The sequence below is a fragment of the Antedon bifida genome, chromosome 3 (assembly GCF_963402885.1).
Source record: "Antedon bifida chromosome 3, ecAntBifi1.1, whole genome shotgun sequence".
Taxonomy (NCBI): domain Eukaryota; kingdom Metazoa; phylum Echinodermata; class Crinoidea; order Comatulida; family Antedonidae; genus Antedon; species Antedon bifida.
This window is the reverse complement of record NC_136228.1, coordinates 9,762,457-9,790,349: the sequence shown is the minus strand read 5'-3', so window position 1 is coordinate 9,790,349 and position 27,893 is coordinate 9,762,457. Positions and strand designations below refer to the sequence as shown.

At 32.7% G+C, this 27,893-nt stretch overlaps 1 protein-coding gene across 2 annotated transcripts; it reads left to right on the top strand.

Annotated features, from left to right (window-relative positions):
• Window positions 1–26,261, top strand: LOC144837058 (GTPase-activating protein and VPS9 domain-containing protein 1-like). 2 transcript variants are annotated; one of them, XM_078692041.1, is made up of 21 exons: window positions 1–198; window positions 5,424–6,605; window positions 8,191–8,325; window positions 9,082–9,262; window positions 9,776–9,948; window positions 10,146–10,299; window positions 10,928–11,155; window positions 12,072–12,335; window positions 12,817–12,968; window positions 14,269–15,333; window positions 16,237–16,284; window positions 19,086–19,131; window positions 19,779–19,919; window positions 20,511–20,636; window positions 21,430–21,793; window positions 22,176–22,310; window positions 22,748–22,871; window positions 23,431–23,497; window positions 24,135–24,249; window positions 24,490–24,628; window positions 25,243–26,261. In XM_078692041.1, the coding sequence occupies exons 2-21, from the start codon at window positions 5,496–5,498 to the stop codon at window positions 25,513–25,515; spliced, it is 5,040 nt and encodes a 1,679-aa protein (XP_078548167.1). In that variant the 5' UTR covers window positions 1–198; window positions 5,424–5,495; the 3' UTR covers window positions 25,516–26,261. The 2 variants fall into 2 exon arrangements, with proteins under 2 accessions (XP_078548167.1, XP_078548168.1); XM_078692042.1 differs by lacking the exon at window positions 16,237–16,284.
• The last annotated feature ends 1,632 nt before the right edge of the window (window positions 26,262–27,893 follow it).

Sequence of the window (27,893 nt, the reverse complement as noted above, 5' to 3'; positions counted from 1 at the left end):
ACACGATCGACGTTCATCTTCATCGTCGTCATTTGTCCCTTTTTTGGCCTCTTGCTGAGCCTAGCATCACAGTGTCTTTGAGTCATGAATACTGTCCGTTTCTACTGCACCAGATGTTTCAATATCGATTGACGGGAATACTACATGTGGAATTAAAAGCATCCAGGTCATCAGATTGAAGTCTGTCCTCTTTATTTTGTAAGTAATATTCACAACAACACTGCAATTCTCTAGTCTAGGCCTAGCCTAGGCTAGCCTACTAGGTGACCTAGGCTAGCCTACTAGGTGGCCTAGGCTAGGTAGGTCATAGGTAGGCCTTACTAGCCTATGCCTACTACTAGCTAGCAAGGTCAATCCCAATATTTAGATAGGTCTAGCCTAGCTAGACTAGCCTCTAGCTAGTCTAGGCCTAGTAGCTAGTTAGTAGTAGTATGGCCTAGGCTAGGCTAGTAGGCCTACTATCTATATTAGGCTAGCCTAGCCTAGGTCCTAATACTAGCTAGCCTACTAACTCTCTACCCGTTGTGTATGCTAAACTTGCATCTTACACTTATTTGTCTATTATGATTATGGTTGAGTTGAGCTTTTTTATTACTTTTTAATTGCTTTGCCTTTATGTTTATTTTTGTGTACTTTTTTATATGTATTTTCTTTTAATCAGGTTATAATGTATCATTTGTTTTGTTTATCTATGATATTTCCTCCTCCAGTATATTGGGGGAGGGGGTGTACTGGTTACAGGTACTGTTTAGGCTGAGAAGTTGAATAACTAAATAAATTGATCTTCAGCATCATCATGCAGCAATATTTTCACCCACCCTACAGGGGATCCCCTAGAGGTGTTCATGGTCATGTTTTTCGGTCATTATAAAATCAATTTCTGGTATGTTGTATGAAAGCACCGCTAGCTAAAGAACACATCGTATGGTGAGTAAAGATGAAAAGCGTTTCAGCAGTGCTATCAGAATTGATTTTATTGCGATCGGTTTCAAATGCGACTGATTTCATTTGTCACCACCCTACATGGATTAGAAAATTTGCTCTGACCCCTGGAACAAAATTACCACACATTCAAAGTTTACTGTCAAGCTTTGCTCAAACTTATGAATCATAAATTATCTTTGTTTAAGGAAAAAATCTAGAAAGGAAACTAATATTCAGCTTAAATATTTTTTTATAGAAGTTTTTTTTTTTTGGCTTGTTAATAAGTAGATAGCAGGTGGCTATACTGTACTATACACTAATACTAATTGGAAAAACGTACAGTATATTATTAATAAAATAGATGCATAGAAACTGCAAATTGCACTGCAATGTTGAACTTGAAGTGCTTTACAACAACAATAAAGTTTATTTATAACGAACCACAATTACCATTTTATGGTATTTTTTATAAAGTGTTTTATTAAAATGTTTTCTAAGCACTTCAATGGTAAATTGATCATTTCCTGTCAAAAGGTAAACCCCAGTGGAATGCTGATTTGTCACACTGTTCTTGATGAGTCACCATAGATACTCTACTGACTGGTACAGCAAATTTTGTGTATATTTAATACCATAGTATTCAGTATACATCTCACATGTTACTTTTACACTGAACGGCAAGTCTAGAATCTTGACGGATACTGTAATTAGTCCTAATCTCACGTGCAATCAAGTTCATTTAGGAACAAATTTAATTTGTCTAATCGTAGTTTGGACAATACATTACCATAGCAGTCCCATAGCATCATTCTATTACAAAGTCTATGCCAGTATCAAAAATCGTAAACTGTAATGTAACAGTATTCATTGTTGTATGCAAGAGTAAAATTGGCTGTTTTGTGCTTATCTTAATAATACCTGGATAAACCAACAATAGCCCTTGCTCTTTCAGAAGAGAGCATGATAAATTTTGTAAGAGGCCAAAACCACTAAAAGTTAGGAGACATGGTACCATAGATTGCGAGATGTGTTCATGTCATCACTCTAGATCAAATGATCAAACGTAACACATTATCTCAATGGGGAATAACCGAAGTGCTACACGGTTTCCAAATCGTAGCACACCTGACAACGAGCAATGTCTTTTCGTAAGCTCTCTACTCTGATATTATTAACTTAACTTAAAAGTATAGCCTTTATGCCTAGTTTCAAAGCACCCCTCCTTCACCCCCATCCTGGCAGCCATATGCACCTTCAAGTTCAATCAATTAGTTTATCCTCATGGTCAATGATGCCAAGTACGATAGAGATTTCTTTTAGCTTTGTTCCTACTAAGATGTTGTGTTAAGATTTCCCCCGATGGATCATTTGAACTGTCGCTTGCGTTGCGTATACGCCCTTGCGTTGCGTATACGCCTTGCGTTGCGTAAACGCCCTTGCGTTGCGTATACGCCCTTACATTGCGTCCAAGTGGAAATCAAGCTTTATTGTCCAAAACAAAGTTTTACATACTGTTATGATGACAAATGTTTGAAAACATTTCAAAATTATGTTAACATATGTTTGCATTATAAGCAATGACCTTGTTTTGAAATTAAATGTACAATTTGTAAATTATACATGTAACTATCCAAATTACTTTACTCAGTACAGTGATATCCCAGAATTTGACTGAAGGTAAAAACAAGGAAAATATGGGCGAAGGTACACTTTAGCATGTTATCAATTTTGATCTGTGATATTGTTTAAAGTACAGTATATAGTATTTTTAAAATATTTTAAATTGTTTTATATTTTTAATCCATTCTGTTAGATGGCGAGTTTCTCGCTGTCGATTGTGACAGAAAATAAATAAACAAATAAATAAATCTAGTTCCTGTTCTTTTGAAAAACAAATTAAATACAAAAAATTAAAATATATATTTTTTTGAAAATTGTGCAATTTAGTTTTTTTTTTGCTCTGAACAAAGAAGGTCATGATGACATTAAAAATGAAAGTTCTAGTATTTCCCAGGAAGTGAAATTTCATAATCAAAAGTTGTTTCTCCAGTTTTCAATCAGAATTCTTGGTTTGTTGTTTAATGATCTCTGTGTTTCAGGTTCAGTTAGTACAGTTTGTTTAGTTTGGTTTTTGGTTGATCGATGGTAATTTATGTAATCTATTTTTAAGGCAACCTAATTTATTTAAAAAAATGAAAACGGTAATAATACACAGTTATTTCAAAAGAAATACTGCATACATTAATAAATGTCTAGTTTTATGTTTGGTTTGATATTCAGAATGCATTATAAAGCATAGAGAGAAAAAGAATATGGGAGCTCAGTAAGAAAATTCTGGTTAACTTTTAGGTTTCTGGTTTTTATTGCTGTCCTACAGGTACCTACAGTAGGTAACTTTACCTAAAAACGTGAACACTAACATCCAAAGTTCAAAAATAGATAGATAGAAGCATTTATAATAATAAGGTCTTATCAAACTGAACCAAAACTCATATCACCTGTCTGAAGAAAGCACATGTGCGGACTTTACCTACATTCTGACCAATTGCAGAGCACCAGGAAACAGAAGTAGACAGAATGTCATCTTTTTGACAGTAAAACGAGATACATGAGCTACGTAATCACATGAACTTGTTGCGCTACAGTCACAGGAAGTCGTAGCACCTTAGGGCTCACTGTACAATCTAATACTGACATTTAAATCGACTCCATGGATTCCACGGATGTTTAGATGTTCCGATATATTCATGTGCCACAGTACTTAACTAATTAAAATTTTACATAGAATAATTTATACATTAAATTCATAATAGTACACTACAGTATATAGTACAGCTTTTTTTTATGAAGATGTACATGTGTTGTTTTGGATACTGTATGTTACAGTTGGGTCTTGGGCAAATGAGCTTGTAGGATTGTTGGCAATGTACAATGTAAACATGTAGTTTTTGTGGCTTATTTGTGCAATGTGGCTATCGTCAAAGAATACATTTAAAAAGAGTGAAGAATGCAATATTCATTTTACATTGGAAATTTGTTTAAAATATTTATATTATGTCACATCACATTAAATAGAATTGTAATATAATATAATTTCAGGTACTGTAGTCACATATTTGATTTGAATATATTAGAAAAACTACTAAGTACATACAAAATGTGTACTGTACAACATTAGACAAAGTAATAAAAAATAAAAACCAAAGCTTTCCAATGAAAATCTGAACAATCATCCACAAGTTTCATAGCCAACTGTTCATGTTTTTCTCATTGAGGTTTTGACCTAGTCATTTATAAACTGTGCATTCAAAAATCTATTTTCTTTTATCCGCTTAAACTACAGTTCCTAGATGAACTTTATACATTGTAAATGTTTTTTATTACAGGAAGCTTCAGTAAAATATTTAATTTAAGTGTATTTTTTGTAGTTATTGGTTTAGTTTTTCAATGACATACTGTAGGAGAATTTCCATTTAATATAGTATAAAGGCCCATTTACACTAGGGCGATAACGATCGACGATAAATAGATAAACATACATTTTTCGTGGCTTTTCTAAGAAATTAGAACAGTTTTCGTTCTTGAACTATAGGATAATCATGTATGCTGTGTTTGATAAAAATAATATTTTTTAAAATCCAATCAAATGACGTCATGATCAATAAAAACAATAACATTTTTGTATTGTAACGATATTATTGCTCTTACTAATCATGACGTCATTTGATTGGACGTGTGGAAATATTATTTTCATCAAAGGCAGCATAGGTAATACATGTAATCCTATAGTTCTAGGATCAAAACTTTTTAAAATTCTTTTGTTTTAGGTATGAAAAATGCATATTTATCTTTTTATCGTCGATCGTTATCGCCCTAGTGTAAATGGGCCTTAATAATACTATGTGTTTTTTTTTAGGTAATACTGTACTATAAATACTTTTGGAAGCAGTTTGGTTTTTAAACTACAGTACAGTATAAGTGGTGGAGCATGATACCACTCATACTGTACTGTAATTATTAATCTGTATGGGAAGTGATCAACTGCCGGAACATTCTATTGTGATTCCATTGTCTTATTGACTTAAACCGTCTCATTTCCCAGTAAGGTGAACTAACTTTACCAATTTAGATAGGTTTGGCTCAGTAGAATTATTCTTTGAGTATTATAGTAAATGTACAAATTACTTACACAGTTTTAAAAAGACAATCGTTTTTGATATTCTGTGGCCAAAACAAACTTGGAAAATTCCAACCACTGTACCTTATAGTGTACATAATTCGGCATTTAAAATAGGTTCTTAAAACTCACTTTTTTTAATATTCTACTTTTTGCTAAGCAACCTTTTTTAGAGTGCCTCATAAATATTTAGATCATTTATTATAACTATATAATATTCTTATAAAAGTATAATAAGTGTGTTCAATTTATCAATTTATAGTTTAGAAATATCTCATAAAATGTTTTCTATAATAAAACTTATACTTTTTGTTATTTTCAGGTGACCATACCACGCCATTGATGATGTCACCATAATCTGTTTACTTTGACCTTTGACTTCTCTTTTGCCACCATGAATCTTGACTTGCTGGACCTAGCTCGACATCTGAAGCAAGAGAGGTTATATGTCACCTCTGAAAAATACTTGCTTCAGAAACTCCACGAAGAGGTGACACAGCTAGCAGACAAACTTTACCGTGTGTCTTGGATTTCGCGCCATCAAAGGCAAACCCTAAATAGTTTGATACTCGCAAATGCAGACTCACCTCCTGCAGCGTGCTGTCAACGTGCCAATGCGCTGGAAGAAGTATTTTTTGTCGATGGCTACAAAACACTCGGTTTCCAGGATACGGTATATGGAGAGTTCTTATGCTGTTTAAAAGACAATCCGCGAATTGTGGCGATGTGTTTGGCGCAAGGAGAGCGGGATTACCCGTTTGGAATACAATGTCTTGTGCATCTTGTAATGTCTTCAGTTTATGGTAACGCAGTCATTCAAGAAGACGAGAGACGAGTTCTTCAGCTATTGCAAGCGCTAATGGAATTTGAACTAGCAAATAATGATGATCCGCGGCGTTTGTTAAGACGTGGATCGTGCGCATTCAGCCATGCTATGCGACTTTTTACTGAAGGATTGTTTTCTGGGAAATTATATCTCACTGCTGCTCTTCACGAACCTGTTATGGCTCTGCTTATGGAAAATGAAATGTACTTTGAGACGGATACAAGGAAACTGCTCGATCATTTGAGTCAAGAAGAGCAACTAAAGCTTTTCGGGCCGAAAAATAATCCAACGTATAACACCAAGCTACAAGAATATGTAGAGCGTGTTTTTAATCAACTTGTAACACTTTGTAACAAATTTATATCTAGTTTAAAAAACAGTATGTTCTGCTTTCCACAGAGTCTTGACTGGATTATCAGTCAGTTTTATAAGATCTTAATTCGTTCCGGGAAAGTAGATCAGATAGAAGTGCGTGCCATGTGCGGTGACTTGTTACTGACCTGTTTTATCTGTCCTGCTATTGTAAATCCGGAACCTTACGGTGTCGCCTCTGATATCTTGATAAGTGAGGTCGCCCGATTCAATTTGATGCAGGTTGCTCAGATTCTGCAGAGTCTTTCACTAATGAGAGATGATACACCAGTTAAAAGTGGAGATGTATTGAGTCGCTTTGCCAAGGTGAGTAATTTTGCTATTCACTGTCTGTTCAAACTACATGACTCTAGCAGGCAAAATTCACTTTGCCTTTATAACCATCTTCTTAATAGTTTACATACAGTACCTAAAGATGAAAGAAATTTATGAACTCTTTAGGTGAATTTGTTTGTACGAATCCAATGTTTCATAGATTTAAAAAAACGCACTACCCTTTCCACTACAAGAGCCAATAGCTACCTTTTTCTTTTCCATTGCATGTCTAAACTCATTACCCAAGCTCTAATTGGTTGTAAAATGAATTGCTTAGCAAAATGTAGGAACTATTCGAACTACTAATAAAAATGTTTTTAGAGAAAACTCAGGGAACTAAAATTCATTGTAGAAAGCACACTTTAAATTCGGTAAACTCTTACACACCAATACAAACATATTTAAACACACCTTAGATTGTTGAGGTGTGCAATATTTACAGTTATAACACAGTGCACACCTGTCATTTTCAAAAGACCAATCAACTGCATACATACTGTACTATACTATACTAATGTATTTAAATCTTTCAAGTACGTATACACAAGCTACAGTACTGCTATGTTTTTAGATAGTTTTATTATTGAAATTTATTAAATATATAAGTCTATACTTGATTGATGATAGGTTTCTATCACAATACTTTGATAAAGTTTCACTTTCACTGTCTATCATAGATGAGTGTGCGTCACTAAGCTCACAACATTTCCGAAATACTAAATTAAAAATGTAGTTGTAGTGTGAATTAAATTTATCGTCTTCAATATCGTATCCGCCGTCTTGCGTTATCATTTAATCTCCATGTCATAATTTTGTCAATAAAGATTAAATTTCTTATCGATCATATTTCAATTCATCATGGATGTTTAACCTGACTTAATTATTATTTACAGAAATTTTAGTTTATTTTAACTCTGCTCAAATATTATTTTTGTATTGGAAATATAAACATAGTGTGTACACTTTGTGAAATGGCAAAGTGTGTCCATCCATGCATGAGTTATTTTAATTCCTCAATTTTTAAATTATAAAAATACAACTTTTGGTATACAGTAATATAAATGAATAATAAATATAAATATACCCATTTACAACATGTTAATGTTCAGTACCACTCTGCTAAAATGTTTAATAGACAATCAACAGAGATGTCATTTTTTTTTGCTCAAACACTTTTTATACCTTGCCTGCAGTTGTTGTAAATGTTTGTTACATCATGTTTAATTAAATGAAACACAAAAAGTTATCAAGTTGTTAAGAATGTATTTGACAAACCTGTATTTTTCACATTCTAGATCTTGAAATAATTGATATCTCTTTCTGATATGCAACATTTTTATAGATCATGTCAAAATTATTCTACTGCAGTTATACTGCATACCTACAGTATACCTATAATAATTTTAGTTGTTTCAATTGTTGTAGAAGTTATTTTTATTTATTCAACTTCTCACTAAGATGTACATTAGTGAAGGAAGGGACCAACAGATTTTTTCTATTCTAGACTAGACCTAAGCTTTTGTTGAAGCTGAATGGAAAGAAAATAGCAAACTTGATATTTGTTTTATTCTTTTAGGGATGTATGTCATCGTATCTGGACACGGTCATTGACAGTCATTCTAGCAATGCCAACCCTGCAATAAACAACAACCAACTACAAGGAATGACGCGATCCGTTTCACTCATCTGTGAAAGTGAATTATACAATATGGTAGTATTAATTTCACTTTGTTAATTACCTATTTCAGGTGAAAAAGCTAATTAATAAATTCTACAATGTTGTGAATTGCATTAAAGTAAAACTAAAACTACCATACTATGTTGAGACAATCTGTATAGTCATCAACATTTGAAGTATTTTTTATGATTCAGTACGATCAATGAGGGTATAGGCCTATCCTCTGGTATGAGTAGTATTATATCATTATTAACCCTTTGAAGACGTGGCCCGCATCCCATACGTGGTAATTTACTGTCCCAGGATGCAATGCCTGTATAGTACGGGTTGACTTTTTGGGGTCACTTTCACATAATAAAACCAAAAATTGCAGAAAGTTACAGTCATAAAATGTATGTTGCAGTTTTCCTAAACATAATAAAAATACCTTATTTAGCCTCAGTCACTGGAGTAGAAACATGGTGTCTTCAAAGTGTTAAGAAAATGTTGAAGAAACATTTGTATTACACTTATGCACTGTGTTTATTTTGAATTTGTATATGTAGAACCCCACCTTTGGGACACCCCTATTCAGGGGCACCAAACATCTATCCAATGGACACTTTGTTGGGACCCTCAAGGTGTCATGTTATTTACTGTTTAAATATTAATTAATCAAAAATTACCAATTTTTAGAGAAATACATCCATTATAAAGAAACTCATTAAACTATAGAAAATACCAAAAGAAAAATTAAAGTTAAAATATTACAGTATTAATATAAAATTATATGTTTGTATGTTATTTCAGGTGGCCTACTTCAGGTCATGCTTAGCTGCCAATATTACTAATCCAGAGTTAAAAGATCTTGAAGTGGCATTGTCTGTCCTACCAAATCCAGCTAATCTTTCTACTCCCTGCAACAGTACAAGTTCGTCTCACACACCTGCAAGTACGCCACCTGGAACACCTGGATCTGTCACGAGAAAAGGTAGCATTGCACTTAAAGGTACCGTCAGGAAGATCCTGATTTGACTTAGATCTATTGACATTTGTTTTTGCGCTTCATACTTCTGAATCTGATGATATGAAGAGCAATCATATTTCACTAGAAAACTAAAGCTCTGTCTACACTATCAAATCAATGTTGAAGGCTAGATGGTAAGCTAGGCCATTCATAATACAGTGCTTCGATTTTGGACAGTGCATGCAAAAGGATAGTTTTTGAACAGTTGCCAGTCTTGTATATAGCACAATATTTTTTTTAAAAGCTGCCATGCAATTAGAACCATTTAATTGAACTCTGTGCAATGAATGATATGAAACCAATCAAATGATAAGGATCTTGCGTGTGTAACCTAAATCATGATTCAGAAAAATCAGTCATTAAACATCATAACCTCTTTCGCAAAGATCGTTTAATTACATTATCAACACAAGCATCAAGTTTTTGTTTTATTTCTACTTTTTGTTTTAATATGTTTCTTAAAAATTTATACTTCAGTTGCTAAGAAAATTGGAAGTAAAAGCTCTTTGCCTTCACCCGTGCAGGAGGAACAAGATGTTGATGGCTCACCACCTAGCGATAGTTATATGGTAACCCAACCAGAAGATGTTCTTGTCATTTCTCTGGGAAACCACCCAAACGAATGTCCAGGCATGATAACAGAAAACAAGGTAATTGTTTACTTTTTTAAAGATCTTTAAAACTTAAGCTCTGTCTACACTATCAAACTAGTTTGACAAAAAAAGTGTGAGTTACAACCCTGTCACTAGGTCAGGATTGAACCTGGACCTTGGGATTGGAAGGCAAGCACAGTAACCACCAAGCTACAGTTCCACTGTATACAAGTTATGTCATCTTTATTTTGCAGGTACTGGCTTCATTACCAAAGAAATCAAAGACTCGTAATGAAGACAAACGTGCCAACCTCGGTTCAATCAATGAACACCCAGAAAAGCAGTTAAGGTTCTCAGCAGAGGCATCTTCTGTCGCCAATGATCATCTTATGGAGGCGATGTCAATTGGTACGTCTTTTTGTCGATTTATATTTAGCTTTCAATTTGGCATGACCTAGGACCTAAACATTTATGAAACCGCTAGTGAGGAAGCATGTCTCAACTTTCCTGTGCGCACAATGAAGTGATATGACCTTTGTCACAAATCAAAATCTTCCTACTAAATTAACCTAAATAATCCCAGATTTCAATTTTGAAGCAGATTTTTAACTACCCTTTTCTATTCACTGAATATAAGAATGGTGTCCAGTACTGGTGTTTGGTTTTGCGTCGCAACAAAATATGAGATCAATCAACTATTCATTTTTTATTATAGTACTAGGAAAAATACCCGCACCCAAGGGGTTCTCAAATGTAGATTAAAACCTGCTCTGTACAATTTCAGCATGCATGCAATAGCAAAAGTGTGTACAGTATATCGAACAAATGTATAAACACTAAAGCTCTGTCTACACTATTAAACTAGTTTGACCAAAAAAATGTGATGTGCCCAAATATGGTAGTGATATGCCTAAGTATGGTAGTGCTATGACATCATCATGTCCATATATAAGCACATCACATTTTGTTGTTTGTCACATAAGGTTTGATAGTGTAGACAGAGCTTTATAATTAAATATTTTATTTTTCTCCCTAGGTGCATCAAATTCTGTATATTCTATTGATTATGACAATGAAAATACGAGCAATATAAGTGGTCGGAACACACCACGCTCTGCTATAAGTTTGGCCAGTAGCACAACAGACAATCCACGTCCAGATCTCATAGACTCCGCGCAGTTACCAAACAGTGGCAATATTACAGATAGATTTGGGAAATTTGAGATTGGAGATGAACTTGAGAACAAAAAAATGCATGGTTTAGGTGAGTTTTGTTACAATTTTTCTTTTATAATCTTGTACTGAAGACAGACATTCTGAGGCTTTAGGAATGACAAAGAGTTTGTATGAATACCAAAGGCAGAAATAAAATGTAAGGCCTTTTGTTTTTGATTACTTTTAATATTAAACATACTTGTTAGAAAGAGTTTGTTTGAGTTGTTGCCTGTTTGTCTGTCTATGTAACTACTGTTTCATATTTGATACAAGAGCTATGCTGTCAATTTACCGCTTTATCAGTAAGAGCAGAACTATGAACAATAATGTTCTCGAATTAGAGGACATTTTGAAAAGCAGATAAAAGTCTTTTATGATAAAAATAGACTCATATCATAATGCTGTTCCCAAAAGGATGTGGTCCAAACCACACAATAGATTTAGATATTACACATATATACTGTACAGTACATGCTATGTTTTTTTTTTAGTTTTTGTGTAGGCATTCTCATTCAATTATATATTATATACTGTACATAAAGTATCATATCTGGAATCTATTTAAATCACATGTAAAGTGCGATAAAGTAAAGAAGAATTTAAGTAAAGGTCCATAAGAATATCTAAAGCTGTCTACACTATCAAACTCTATGTGATGTGCCCATGTATGGACATGATGATGTAATATCACTACTATATTTGGGCATATCACTACCATATTTGGGCACATCACACTTTTTTTGTCAAACTAGTTTGATAGTGTAGACAAAGCTTAAAACAAGTAGTGAATCAAAAGGTTCTGTAGATGCAAGAAGATTTTACACTTCACACCCATGTACTTTGCTACTGTAAGATTGTCTTTTCTTACAGTTAAGATGGCTATCTTATGAAGGGTATCATAGATTTATACAGGATGATTAACTTTTATCTAACTGTTAATATGTTTTAAATTCTGTTTTATTTAGAAACTTTCAGTGATACATGGAGTACAGACGTTATTGAGAGTGATAACTCTGAACCCTCAGAAGCGAATCCTACAGAAAGACTTCAGGAAATCTCAGAGTCTGAATTGGAGTACAGTGCACTTGGAGCGGTTGCCCGACTTCCAGAGAGCACCATCGAGATTTCAGAAACTACGAGTGAGACTTGGAGTGTGGACGTATTACAAAGCGATTCAGAAGCATTGGATGATAGGTTAATAGAGGTTGCTGATGCTTCTGAAGTTACAGGTAGGTTCCAGCAAGTGACATCTCAAAATGAACTTTAAGCTCTGTCACACTATCAAATTGTTACAAAAAAAAATGTTGTGTTCCCATATATGGACATGATGATTTCACATCACTACCACATTTGGGCATATCACTACCATATTTGGGCACATCACACTTTTTTTATCAAATTAGTTTGAAAGTGTAGCGCTTAAGAGTTAGCCATTTATATTGTTCCAAGCAAAGCCAGTAATAAACATTGTATCTTCCTGTCTCCCATGTTCATGTTATGCAGCCTCTCTTCAATGATTTTCATATAATATCGACTGCTTTTCTTAAGTTTATTTTTTAAATAATTTATGATTATTAAAAAAAAAGTTGAATCTTAATTTATCTATTTTATATTTAATGAGAATTAGTGAATATGCTCATGTTAAACAAAGTTCTTTATTCTTTGTAATATTAATTACACAGTACAATATGAGATTTTATATTTTTCAAGGTTTAGAATTGTTGGAAGAAGAGAGTGAAGAACAAATGTCTTCTAAAGTAAGTGAGGGTCAAAGTTCACGTCGCAGTTCCTATGGCAGTCAGAGCATAGGTCGGAGTTCAAATAATGATAGTCCAAGTGAGGATAATCCGAAAAAGGAACAGGTAAGTTTTTTTTTCTGCATTACTAAATTAAGGAATTGGACCAAATCTGCAGGACCGTCTTTCTAAATTTACCCACTTCTAAATTACCAACCATATAAAAGTTACAGAGCATTTTTAATCAAACCACACATGCACAAACACACACTAACTATATGTAAGAGAATAATAAAATGCTAGGTGATTTATTAGTATTTAATAGTAAAATAGAGAATGGAAAAAATGGTATATTGGAGAATAAAACAATTCCATTTAGAATTATAATTACAAAATTTAATCATGATTGAATTTTCTATTTTTGCGATGAATTATTTGGTTTAGCCATTATTAACATGCCTGTTTTACTAGCCATCTTGTAATTGGTTAATATTTTAACTTTCCTCTAATCTGATTGGATGCGATGCAGACTAACATGCCCGGATGAAAGTAAACATCCTGCTAAAACTCTTCACCCTATGGTTGTTGTGTGCTGTCTTCATTAACTTGCTAAATGTTAAAATGTGTGCATAAGTAACTGTAATCTGCTGTACCTAAATATGTGATGTGCCCATATATGGACATGATGATGTCATATCACTACCATATTTGGGCATATCACTACCTAAATATTTTCACAATGCTGTAATATTTGCACTTTCAATATTTTGACAGTGTGTATTGTCTGTTTTGGTTGAGGTAAAAATTTCAGATCAGGTTTTCATGTTTCAATCTTATTTAACTGTTTGTTTTTATTTGCTATTTATTATCAGTTGGTCATTGATCTAAATTTTTGGGTAACCTGGTTTAAAATGTTTTACTTGGATTACCAGGTCATGGAAGTAGAATGTTAATTTAACAATGTACTCATAGATCCAGTTTTCTTTTCTAAAATAAAATGGATCAAATGTGAGAGAATGTTATGCATGTCCAAAGACAGGTTTATATTGGATAGTATAGCAATAGTAAGAGAGCTATTAGCTGTAAATCAATTTGAGGCATAAGGTACAAAAAAAATAATAACTAAATTAGAATTGCCTAAAACCTTTCACATCTACACAAAAAAAAGAGTAGTTTTGAAGATATAATCCCTACAAATTTCTACTGGTTTGTTTGTTTTTATTGTTTCTCTGCACACGCATAACATTTACAATGAAAGAACAAAGTTACACAAATGAAAAAAAAGTGTGCAGGAAGAGGCTAAAATAAGTTTGGAGACAAACCGGTGATGATGAAATAATTTATATAATGTTGGTATTATTGTAATTATTGTTATAATTTGGATTAATCATTTAAGTGGAAGTATTTTATCCATTGGTTCTAATAGGCGCAAGGACATACAGACAGTCTTACTACACCAACAGTCCACTTAAACAAGGAGGGCGGAGCCCATGCCAACCCATTGGATGATTTTGGGATGCCGTCATTTTCAAAGAAATCTACCAATCGGGAGTCTCAAGATAAAAGATCATCAACTGTTGTGGATCATTTTTACGAGCTGGAAGGAAATAATAAATTATCGACGCCGTTAAATCAATTGGAAGCTTCCCGGTCTGAATCTAAAATTGACGCATTGTTGGTAGACTTTGATCCTTTCGCAACTAATACTTCAGCATACCATCAGCAAACTTCGACAAAACAATCCAACACTCTTCCTCTTGGTGCTAGACCTAAACAAAAATTTATAATCACGTCACAACTGTACGATGAGAAAGGACAACGCGGACCGATTGGAGTGACAAATCCTCTTTACGAATTAAGCAACGGGGATTTTCATTCCAATGGCGCGATAAAGTCCAACACATTGAATCCTTTTAATCGACATAGCCACCCATTCTCTCAAAAAGCTGTTGACCCAATTCACGGTGAAAACGATATATTCTTTTTAACTGATAAGCCAAAGAGAAGAACTAACCCATTTGATACACCTAGTAATCCTAACCCGTTTGATGAGGACAAAGAACAGGGAGCTTGTCTTGAAAATGATTTTACCCCCACGCAGGAAAACTGCAAAGGTTGTTTTGAAGATGCACTTATAAATGTTGGCAATGAGGAATCTGTAAATAAACCTAAGGAACATACAAATGACTCCATTCAAGATCACAGTATGGAAGAGAGGGATATCTTTCCTTCCAACGACAAAGAACCACCGTCATCTAATTCCTACAGTTCAACACGTGTCGATAGTGGTTTCGCATCTGGCGAATCGGTAGACCTGACACATTTGCGCGGAAATAGCTTCACAAGTTCCGGAAGTCTTAGCAGTGCCTCTGGAATGCTGGCATCCTCAGAGAGTGGACGTTTAACATCGTCTGGAAGCTACACCAAACCAAGCATTGTAACAAATTTTGGTCGATCTATCAGCTTTGAAAGCAACACAGGAGAAAAGGCTGTAAGTGAACATGTGTGTATACTGTTGCCATGTTCTTGTTAATTTATGGCCCAATTTCAATGTACTAACATGATGATGGTTTTACATATCTTGTTCCATCATATATTGCAAATTGTAATGCTTTCTATAAATTAGATTTTGTTAATGTTTGTTGTTCATTAATCATTATTCTGTGGGCATTATTTTTTGTCCAACTTGTTTAGACAGAAATCATGAATGTTGCATAAATTAAAACCTAATGGATAGTACTATGTCAACAGTTGTCTACAAGCCAGCTCTTTGGGTGAATGGTTAGGCCAATTTACACAGACGAGCATTAACGGTATGCCGAAAACCCATGTGCTTGTTTCACGTAGGATTTTTATCCTGTGAGGGTTTCTGCTCTGACCACATGTCCACTCCACGTTTTATGTAAATGATCATAAGAAATGACATAGATAATATATTTTTGTTTTCCGTTTAACGCTTACCATTACCGCTCATCTCTGTCTTTAGTATTCAGCTTTTTATTCGGTAAACTAGAGTTCAAAACCCATTTTCTTTAAAGTGAGACTGAGAGATTATTTAGACGGTTTTATGTGTAAGTTAAATGTTAGGCTACTGTATCCTGCAATTCATACTTACGGTAATTATATATTCATGCATTATTCATGATTTCTGTTTTAACACTTCGGAAAAAATAAAGCAAACTGTGGTAGTACAGTACCGTAGTGTATGTGTACTTTTAGTTCTTCTCTTAACACTCACTGACTAAAACCAACTTACCAACTTTCACTAATTCTTACTACTACTGGTTCACTCTAATCTTCACTATTATCACCTAATATATATATTTACGTTTTATTCAATTATTTATATATAAATATATATATATATCTCATATCATTTTATATACATTTTCAGAATAACCAGCAAATGAAGGCTAAAACTATGAAAGCACGGAATCTTAAGGTTGACCAGTTTGCCTCATTTCCATGCCATGCTCTCGCTTGTCAAATTGATTCTACTGTAGTTTTTCGTCCCTTAATTCTAGTATAATAGATAATTTTATTTGCAAATTCCTTATTTTGCTCATAGTGACTGCAATGCTAAATCAACATTAAAGACAGATAGACAATTCATATTAACCGACTGAAATGAAAATGGTTTCTTGGGCTCTTCCTGGTGAATTACAAAACAGTGGGTGGAGATCACTGAATTTCAGTTGTAATGTGAATGCTCTTGTGGCAAATAATTTGGCAGGACATTATGTATTCAAATTTCAATTATCCTTATTTACTTGCTTAATCGACTTACTCACCAATTATATCAGCAACTATTTGCTGTTCTACAATGAAAATCTGCTTTATCCTCTATTGATTATCATGCTTCTCAGCTTTCCCTATTGGTGACTGCTCTTTTGGTTCTCAAAATAAAATGTTGCATCTGCTGATTCTTTCGCGAAGGAATTATCTTTCCCCCACAAAATGTATCGGTGACTGATCTTGCGCGTTAACGATTCTCAACGCAACAATTCTGCATTATCCACTTGCGATGGAATATGTCTGCAGAAACTGATCTTAACGAAGCAGTTTCCAATTACCGATAACAAACTTTAAATGACTACAGAGGTATTAAGGAACTAAACTACAGTAGAATGACTGGAACTGGTTGTTTTCCCTGTTTTATATCGAATGATAAAAAGCATTTTTTTTTTGTGATGTTTAATAAATTAAAAAAGGAAAGAAAAAAAAACTAAGGAAAGAAAAAAAACTAATAGTTATGGTTTGAAACAATGGCTTGTTTTATAATCCTTATTTTGTCTTTTTTTGATTGAATGATTTTTATTGTGTGTTTATTATTTTGCTAAATTTGAAGGAAAAAAAACTGTAGCTAAAAAAAATTAGGATTTAGTCCCAAAGAAAGGCACCAGGGTTTACTTTTTTTTTTATTATTTCATTCATTCATAAATGATTTGATTTAAAATGTATTGAAATCTTATAGTATAGTAACTATTTAAATTGTGGGTTTTCATTGGGATTATTTATGAGTTATTAATTGAATGTGCTTATTGTCGTGATATTGTATTTATGGTTTTTTTTATATATATATTAGATTATTTTTTATTTTCATAACCTTATGTTTTGGTGTGCATATATACTGTATGTTTTGCATGTAGACTGTGATGTATATACTAATTGCATGTTTTAAATATTATAAAATTAGTTTGCCGATCACAAAATAATATTTTCATAAAGGTTGTTTTACTTTGAGTTGCACCAATGCTCTATCATAAAACATGAACACAACTTTTAAGAATTCCTTAATCTTGTATTAATGATTTTTTTCTAGATTCTAGATTATTTGTCATTAACCATAGTTTTTAGAGGTTATACTCTGTTGAGCTGCATAACTTCAGAATTAAGAGTCAATTTTGACCTTTTAAGTCAAAATTAAAGTACGCCTACAGAGTGCAAATTTACCCACACTGAAACACACTAAAATGTTCCTAAATTAATTTTTAGTTCTATAATGTTTCCTTTTCCTATGCCTGACATTTCAAACAAACCTTTTCTATATTAATGTCACAAATAAAAAAAAAACAATATTATTTTTACCATTTAGCCAAAATTTAATAATCTGGCTTTGTCCCATATAATTACATTAATAATGTTGACTGATCATGCCTTCATTGTTTATACATGATTCAATCACTTTCAAGGTTGGTTGTCATTCTCTCTTTCGATGAGTAACACTCACTAAAAATATCGTCTGCCTCAAATTCATTTATTTATCACGTTGTACACGCATGTTTACCCTCTTAATCCAAGGCTGTACAGTAATACTTATAAGAGAATTTCCAGACAGAAGTTTGTTTTTTTTCGATGAGGGTTATGTTAGGGGATTCAACATAATAATATGGGTTAAGGTCGTTGTTTTTTTCTACCCTTGAGAAATTTTAAAGTAAAAGTAATATTCAAAGTAGAGCAACAAACAATTTATGATTTTTTTTACATTAAACTTGCACATAATATTTCTGTTTCATTAATTATTTAACTGTTGTATATTTAAAGTAATTAATGAACAAGATACATATATTTCAAAAGTAGGGCAGACTGTCTTTATATTGATGAATTTAATTGATGTTAAACATTCCTATAGTTATTTTCAATCCGTTTAATGAATTATTCATATAAAACAAAGTTTAAATGTAGGTCAACATTTTGTTGAAATTTCTGTAGGCGCTTTTTAGTTCAATCCATGTCTACGGTAATTATGTTTACCATATAATGTAGTTCATAGTGTTTTTGCACTTTGCCAATTGTGAACCTCACATAAAATTCTTTTTTTTTTCAAGCAAAAAAACAGTATAGAAATCTCTCTAAAAACCTGTGGCTAGAATTTGCCAAAAAACACATTCCATTTAGATTAGAAAAAGCAATTTGAATATAAAAGAATAATTTCATAGTTTTATATAATTTATTATTGCATACACAGGTTTAAAAAGGGCAATGTTAAACAATATTTTTTTAACAAAAAATGATGAATGTCCAAATAATTGAAGCATTTATTATAACCCTACTAGCAATATACTTTGCTTTTTTATTTTCAATATAGCATGTTGTGATATGAAAAAAAGAGAGTTTAATATATATACTAATTATGACTTGCATTTGTTTGGTATCTAATTTACTAAAATAAATTTACTAATTAAATTAGAGTTAATTTAGCTACACAATTATTTTGAAATAACAAAAAGCTTTTTCTTTTAGGAAAATGGCTCAGACAAAGGCAAACCATGGTGGAAAAATTTGATAGGTAAATTTATTTGTTTTTTTATACCTAATGTTGATTGGATATACGTTACCTAGATTACAGTATTGCATTGATAATTAATTAGACAAGACATTAATAATATTAAAGATGTATTGTCCTCCAAAAACATGAAAAAATAAAGATTAATAAAATCAGATTTTGAATAGGCAATTTCACAGTTTTAATAAAGTTATTCACTTCTGTAGAAAAAAAATCATCAAAAATAATTATTTCACTTATAAAAAGACAAAAGAAATGGTTTATTTCAACCAAAAACCATTGTCTTCCAGACAATTTAGGTATATTTTGCTTTAAATTACGTTACATACATGGAAAATGTTTTTTTTTTGGTTCAAGTTTTTGGTCATAGTGAATAACTATTATGTGATATTAAAATGGCATATTCAACAAAAAAAAATATTTTTTAGGGGGACAATATATCTTTAATGATTATAGTTTTGTTTTATTATTCGCTTGCTTGTTTCCGTCCGTATTTGTTAATTTTTGCTTGTATATATTATATTATATTTTATGTCTTTCAACACTGTTAATGGTGACGTATGGTCACTGTAGGTTGATGATGAAATAAAATTTTAAAAAATAAAAAAATAGTTATCTTAGTAATATTATCTTCCTTTTGAACTTAACAGGAAGTCGTAAACCAAAGAATCGTTCAAGTAAAGAGGAGACAAAAGAACTTGGAGGCAAACCGAAAAAGAGCTCAAGTACAGAAGGAATTCAGATAACTGGCATAAGTAACCAAGGACTCCAAGATAATTTGTATAACCATGGTATAAACATTTTAGCATCTTTGGTCATGTTTCTGCTGCATGAAAATAACCAGTTAAAAACCATGTGAATAAATTAACCCCAATTTCTTGGCAGGAGAAACAGGGCAGATGTGCTGTAACCAGTTAAAGGGCAGTCTTAAAATAACAGTTAAAAACACCTAATAGATTCAGTGTTAGAGCGCCATTTAAGCTGCAAAATAACGGTTATTTGATTGACAACCGATGACCTTGAGTAAACTACAGTCCAGTAACGTTTAAATTGACCCACAGAGCCCATTGTATTTTGGTTAATGCTAACGATTTTCGTCAACATCCACTCACTGATTTAAACGGTTATTTAGGACCAAAAATGAAGCAGAAATGCAGTAGATATAAACAGGTTTTAAATCTATTTTTAATAAACAGTTTATTCGGCGCTATGCAGCAGAAAGAGATCATTGTATAAGCATTGCGCTTCCTTTTTTCCTGTTTTGCCATCTATACATCAGTATTTTTCAATTTGTGCTAAAGTTTCAGGTATAACTTGACATAAACATAAACATGGGGTTGTTGTTCTTAATTTTTTTTAAAGTGTTTCTATCCTTTTCCTAGATGATAGTAGTATCGGGTTAATGTCGTCATCTGTACCAGACACAACCAGCGAAGATATCTTGGATAAATACCGTGGGCTTGGAAAAGCTCAGTCACATGATCTCCTAGCAGATGTCGATGAACCAGGTAAGTTTGCTAGACTGCTATCACACCCCACCCAAATTAACCCGATACTAATATATTAATATCAGTAGATCAAACCAGACTTAACCCAAAAATGTAATTATCAATCCAATCCATTCCATGGTCTTTCCATAATGGTGAGACAATGTATTAATCACATATATAAATTCATAAATAAATTCTATAGAAATTCTATAAAATTATAGGTTCTAAACATTCTATAGACACAAAATAAATTCTGTCTAAATTTAAATATGTTTCTTTAGAAATGTTGTACTTCTATAGAATAAAAAGAGAGCTCTATAAAATTTTCTATAGAATTCTATAGAACTTTTTTGTAAGGGCAAGCACAGGTTTTGTGACCAACATGTTCTATTGGTTCTGGTGGTAGAACATGTCTACTTGGACAAGAATCATAAACCATAATGCCAGTGTACAGAATTCTTCTTGTTAGTTTTATAAAAATGTAGTAAACCATTTCAGGTTCTCTGCTGTCTTGTTCAATACAGCACTACCATACACAGAAAACAAAAATGCAAGACCTGCACACCACAATGTGACTGATTCTAAAACTTTGTCTACACTATCAAACTTTATGTGACAAAAAATGTGATGTGCCCATATATAGACATGATGACATCATATCACTACCATATTTGAGCATCACTACCATATTTGTGCACACTTTTTTTGTCAAACTAGTTTGATAGTGTAGACAGAGCTTTAGAAACAAATATTTGTTCTTGTTGACATTTCGAGATACTTGTAAATTGCCTGATTTTTTTTACTTTGCCAGATAATTTACTTTTATTCGGTGGGATCCAAGACCGTCAATCATCCATAATCGATCAAGATGGCCAATCAGTGGACAGCGACCTTGAGTCGTCTTACTCGTTTCAGGATGCCAAGCGTAAACTGCGCATTGTTTTATGCGCTGCAGACTTCCACACCCTTCCCTGGTTGACAAACTTCTCGCACAGACACCGTGCACGTTCTATCATTGGTTGTGTCATTCAGAAAGACATCTCAAGTTATCCCGAGAATGAACTAATTGCGTTTCTGAAAGTTCAATTAGCTGAGGCTATAAATCTACAAAATAAATCGTTGATAGCCCAGTTACACGAAACGTTAAGATGTGTCAGCAACTTTGATGATGAGACGTAAGTCTAAGTATATAGTAGAATTCCTATACGACATCCTCGGAAAGTGTCTCCTTAGTAGGGAATCCCCTGAAAAACTGTCCAGTTCTACTCTATGAGCTATATTTACACAATCTTTTTTTCTATCAAGCTTGTTCTGTGTTCAAATGCAACAATTACACCATTTAAACATCCAATAATTTCCCAATGACATCTCTATCCTGAAACCTATAGGAGTTAGTTTGTTACATTTGAAACCTTTGGTAATTGTAGATTTGTGTCGGGTAGACCTAATCTGACTGTATACTCAGTATACGACGAAGTTCAATTACGTCGGATTAGTGGAAAACATCAGACCAATTAACTCTAGTTAATATTAATTGTATGTTTTCTCTCACTTAAGATCTAAAAAGTTAGTGTCATCATTAACTGAAGACTATGAGAACAGGAGTCCGTACATCAGTTATTTAGTGATATCTCGTAAAGGACTAATAGCATCCAAGTCTCACCTTGAAAGGTTACTAGAACGAGTAGAAAGGTAAGGGGTACTGAAACAAACTTGACCAAACACTTGTTTGTCACTGTTTGTGCTGCCTGCCTACACTAGTTACTACAGGGTGTCTATTTATTCATCTCTAGGATCACATTAAAAAAAAGACTTATTTTACTAGCTTGAGTTCACTAACTTTGGCAATTTCAATTTCTGTAACTCCTTAATTTTCATTTATATTTATATTCACGTAATGCACAAAAACAGAGACACAGCTTTGATTGAACTATACACATAAACAACCTATAAATATAATAACTTATCAATGTTGACAACCACAGCAAGTGGCTACTTGTGCAAATTAACTGTGGTTGCTAGGGAAGCTTATCATAGGAGAAAACAACGAAAGTAATTTCATCATTAATTCAACTCTAAAACATGTTGTGACAGTTTAAAGTTTAATAAGCAATTTATACATCTTGCAGAGATAAATTTGTCAGTAATAAGTATTTCACATCTGTTTGTGTGAGACTTTTTCTGGGTCGTCAAGAAGATGCAATCTTGAAGTTCATAGGTGATTTCAAACGGTTAACAGTTTCAGACGAAAAGGTGACTTTTATTAATTTATGATTTATGATAATTGCAGTTGAAAAATCCGGGGTTCATCTGTCACTCTTTATTAAATGCTCATTCCTCTGGGGGTCTGTGAGGAATAAGATACAATCTATGCGTCTCTTACTACTGACAATTACAAAATAATAGTGATTCCTATTCAAATGTTTCAGGACTAAAACTTATTGTCCCCCAAAAACATTAAAAATTCAGATTATAAAATCAGACTTTAAATAGGCTATTTTGCAGTTTTAATAAAGTTATTCACTTCTGTAAAAAAAAAAAACTATTTCACTTATAAAAAGACAAAGAAACATGGATTTGGAAATGAAGTTTATTGTAAAGTAAATGAATATCGAATATAGTCCGCTTGTTTTTATTTTGTATTCTCTCTGAATGTACATCCTTAACTTCAAACACACTTCAGGAAATATATAAATACATAATAGCAATATTTTCTTATTTTGCAATATACATGTTAAATCACAACAATACAGACATATGATTTTTATATGAATATTGTTTTTTTAAACATTATTATAATTTGTTTTTATAGACTGATCTTGTTGAGGATTTTCTTAGCATTCTAAAAAACTGGATTCAACAGGATGCTATTTGGTCATGTAAGTTTGAACGCAAATACTTTTGTGCCTCTGTTGTGGTTCGGACAGGACTTGAACCACAACCTCACAGTCACTAACAAGTCCTTTCATTGTATATGTTCTAAACATGTTATTATATTTTAAATGTTGTTTCATTTGATCTATATATAGAGAGCATGATTAATATATTTATTAAATGACAAAGAATGTGCTAAAAATATTCCTGGAGTGTCCTTCATTTTTGTCATTACATCTGTCCAAACATTTTGGCATTGTATACTTAAATAAGTACTTGGTTATGGTTATTATATATATGACTAATAGTTATGATTGTTGTTATTACATAAAATGTATATCATCTAGTGATATGATATTGCTTTATGGCCTATTGAATACACATTTAAAACCGTAGTTAACGTACTTCTACAATCCAATCTACGTCAGTGTTGGTGACAATTGATATTCTAGGATATTGTAGGTTGGTTTTGTGGAAGTTGCTTAAATTTTGTCTGTTTTTGTATGATTTGTGTATGGATGTACTATCCGAAATAAAGGAAATGAATGAATATATTGATTGATTACCATTTTAAAGACAAGGGATAAAAATTATATTAAAAAATATTACAGTAAACTTTAAACGCAAAATTCTTTTAAACAGCTGCTAGTGAGGCACAGAAATTGGATGCAGAGGTTGCTACGGAACGTGCGATAATGGGTCGTATTTACCAATTAGCTCTGTACCCCAATGCGGATGGTGATACTCATCGAGATCAGTAAGTAATTTTATACCATTTTAATTGTCAATTTAAAGACTTGAGCTTTGCTTTACTATCTGCTGGAACAGGACAGGAAATCAGGATTTCATTGTCATTTCTAAACATTATCCATATATGGTTTGTTTGCCGTAACACACAAAATCATAGTGGCCAAAGTTGAAACTGAACATTGTTTATAACATTTCTATATCATTTGAGAATCTATCTATATTTTTTATTTGTAATCATTTTGTATAGAGTGCTACATGAACATATTCAGCGGCTGTCAAAGGTAGTAACAGCTTCCCACAAAGCTTTACAGATTCCAGAGAAGTATAGGAGGGAATCCCCCTGGCCAGCAGCACAAGCTGAGATTCTTAATATTAATGTATACAAAGTAAGTACCAAGGATATTGCATCCACTATTAAGCAGTTTGTATAGCCTTTTGTTAGTTGCTTTAATATAATATTTAAAGATGTTTGTCCTCCAAAAACATGAAAAATGAAGATTAATAAAATCAGACTTTAAATAGGCCATTTTGCAGTTTTAATATTATTCACTTCTGTAAAAAGAAACAAACACAAAATTGTTTCACTTATAAAAAGACAAAAGAAACCATTGTCTGACAGACAATTTAAGTATATATATGTATATAAATCCAAAGGCAAATTACTGAAAAAATGACAATGCTGTGGGTATCAGTGGCTGGATCTCAATGGAGATACAAAAAAAATAGCGAAAAGCTAAATCAAAACGATAATGTAAAACAGCCAGAAAAGTTAGCAGAGCTTTCGGGCAACACTAGCCCTTCATCAGTGCAAGTGATATATATATATCTTTAATAGTATGCATGTCTAGAAATTGAACACTGGCAGTATGAGTTTGTCTGGACCAATGCATTAATTTTGAGTTTCTAAAATGTCACTATCCAAGCAATCGTAAACAAATCAATCAAACTATCAACAAACTATTTAAATATAACAGATGCTATAAATCTTTTCTTTCTCCAGACACCAAAAGATAAACTACAATGCGTTTTGCGCTGCTGCTCGATCGTTATGAACCTACTAAACATGGCAAGCGACAATTCAGTGCCAGGGGCCGACGATTTTGTACCCGTAATGGTCTTCGTCTTGATCAAAGCTAACCCGCCAAGCCTTCTCTCAACCGTGCAGTACGTCAACAGTTTCTATGACAACAGATTAAGTGGTGAGGAAATGTATTGGTGGATGCAGTTCTCCGCAGCGATTGAATTTATCAAGACTATCGACGACCGGAAATGAATACAATGAACGACTAAAAAAATGTGATGTGCCCATATATGGACATGATGATGTCAAATCACTACCATACTTGGGTATATCACTACCATATTTGGGCACACTCTCTGTAGGCACAGTTAAAAATGATCAGCAGATTATCTCCTCAAGCTTCTAGCTGTTTATATGCGAGCAGTAGGAGCAGATCATGGTGAGGTGTTTGCGAGTGACCAGGTGTTTGCGAGTGACCAATCAAATATATCTTCTTAATTTGTTGCCGGTCAGCGTCTGAACCTACAAACCATCAAAACTGTATCGAGGACGAAGCATGTCACAACTTCTTCAAGTGTGTACAATGAATGACCCAACTTTTTCCTAGGTCGTTGAGCTCCGCATATTTACTTAACTTGTCCAGGTGCTCCAACCATTTTCTTTGTCCCAGCACTTTTCCTGGCAGTCATGTAATTAGATGAAAAGGGAGAATAGTGAAATAAGATGAAAAGGCTGAATTTGATTGCTAGATTAAATACAGGTTAACAAATAATTAAGAATTGGGTTAGCAACACAATTCTATTTTGAGAACGGAGAGGGCATCTTGGAGCATGCATCCTCTCTGTTCGATACATTTACAACAAGTTGCTAGATGAAGTTCCAAATAACTATTTTGATTTTAATTGATTATTATATTTTATTGTTTACTTTTGATGATGATGTACACAACCAACCTTTGTTAGTTTAGGTAACAACAATACTAAAACTTATAAACAATTTTGTCATTTAGTACTTTCCCAATTATTTAGAATCAATTTTTTGTTCTAATAATAAATATTTAAATTCATTGATTTAATAATTCGTAATTTGATTGATTGATTTCTTGTAATGTTGTGAGCTACTGTTGAACAGGAATGTCTCTTTTATCAACTTCAAGCCTTTTTATGTTCTACTTTTACTCAGGAACATTGTTAACTTGTATTTTTAGTTTGTAAAATTCTAAATGCTTTATGTAACATAGACTCTTTTTTAAAAATTTTCTTCAACTTTTTCTCTGTTATGTTAAGTTTTACCGCTAAGATGTGACAGTGCATTTTACAAAATTATACTTTATTTAACAGAATTTTTCAGGAATGATTTGACTTAGCAGACAGTTTTACTTTTCTGTGTAATTATCAATTCTGATTTGTAAACACTTGTTTTGATATGTAAATTGCGGTAGATATATTTGGCATTATTTTTAGGTTATTAACTATATTTTTTTTCCCATTCTCTTCCAAATTGTTTGCGTAACATTTATGCATCGAGTAAGAATTAAATTGGTTAAAGTATAAAAAAAAACTTTATTCCTATAAAATTTAGATACAACAGTATTGTGTTTGAACTATTTTTTTTATACAAAGAAAATGGGTTTTTTTCTCTGACAGTACAAACATTACCCAACAATTAGATAGATAGTTTCCCAGGTGGATGATTTCTTTATTTGATTTTAAAACCTATATTTGTTCGTAGCGGAGGTAGTTGTCCTAGAGGGTAATTGTCCTAGGGGGTGATTGTCCTAGTGGGTGATTGTCCTAGGGGGGTAGTTGTCCAGTGGGTGGTTGTCCGGATACGGTTAAAATTATAGATTGTCTCTCATATAGGTTGTGAATGATGTTTGCACTGTAGGACTTCTTTTTTTCTAGAAGTAAGACTGTTATTTGAAAACTTTTTACTAAAATTACTAAGATAGTTATAAATATGCATCATGTACTGAATGTTCATGTACTGAATGTGTTGTAAGCACACACCTTACAAATACAGAAGTCTAGAATGTGTCCAAAATAATTTAAAAAGATTAAATGTATTCCTATACATATCCAGCAGGAGAATTAATAATTTTGAAAGAATTTTTAGTACAGATTTTACACCTGGTCAGTATGGTAATAATGTGAAGATATTCCAAATAATATATGTAAATTAAGTACTTTGAATATATTATTCTGTTAAAGATGTACGTATCCATCTTACGCTCCTATTATAAAAAAAGAAATGATAAAGTTTTCCCAACAGACATAGAAAATATATTTTTATCTTATAATGTAAGTGAATTTTAACCTTCATAACATGACTGTTTCATATGTTGTGACATTATAATATGTAAATGTTTAGTAACTTAATGTTATCTGCATTCATCCCTTCCATACAACAAAAAATGTGATAAACTTGCCAACCACACCAGGTTTCACTATCAACAGCTGTTTCATCAGTGAGATGAAATAATTCTTATTTTTGTTTTAAGTAATTTGGTGCTGTATATCTTAAATTGAGAATTTGATTACCGTAATAATAGTCAACACTGCCAACATTGTAATAGCTGCCGCCAAAAAATAGTAGAGGTAAAACGTGTAGCTGTGTGCATTTTAATACTA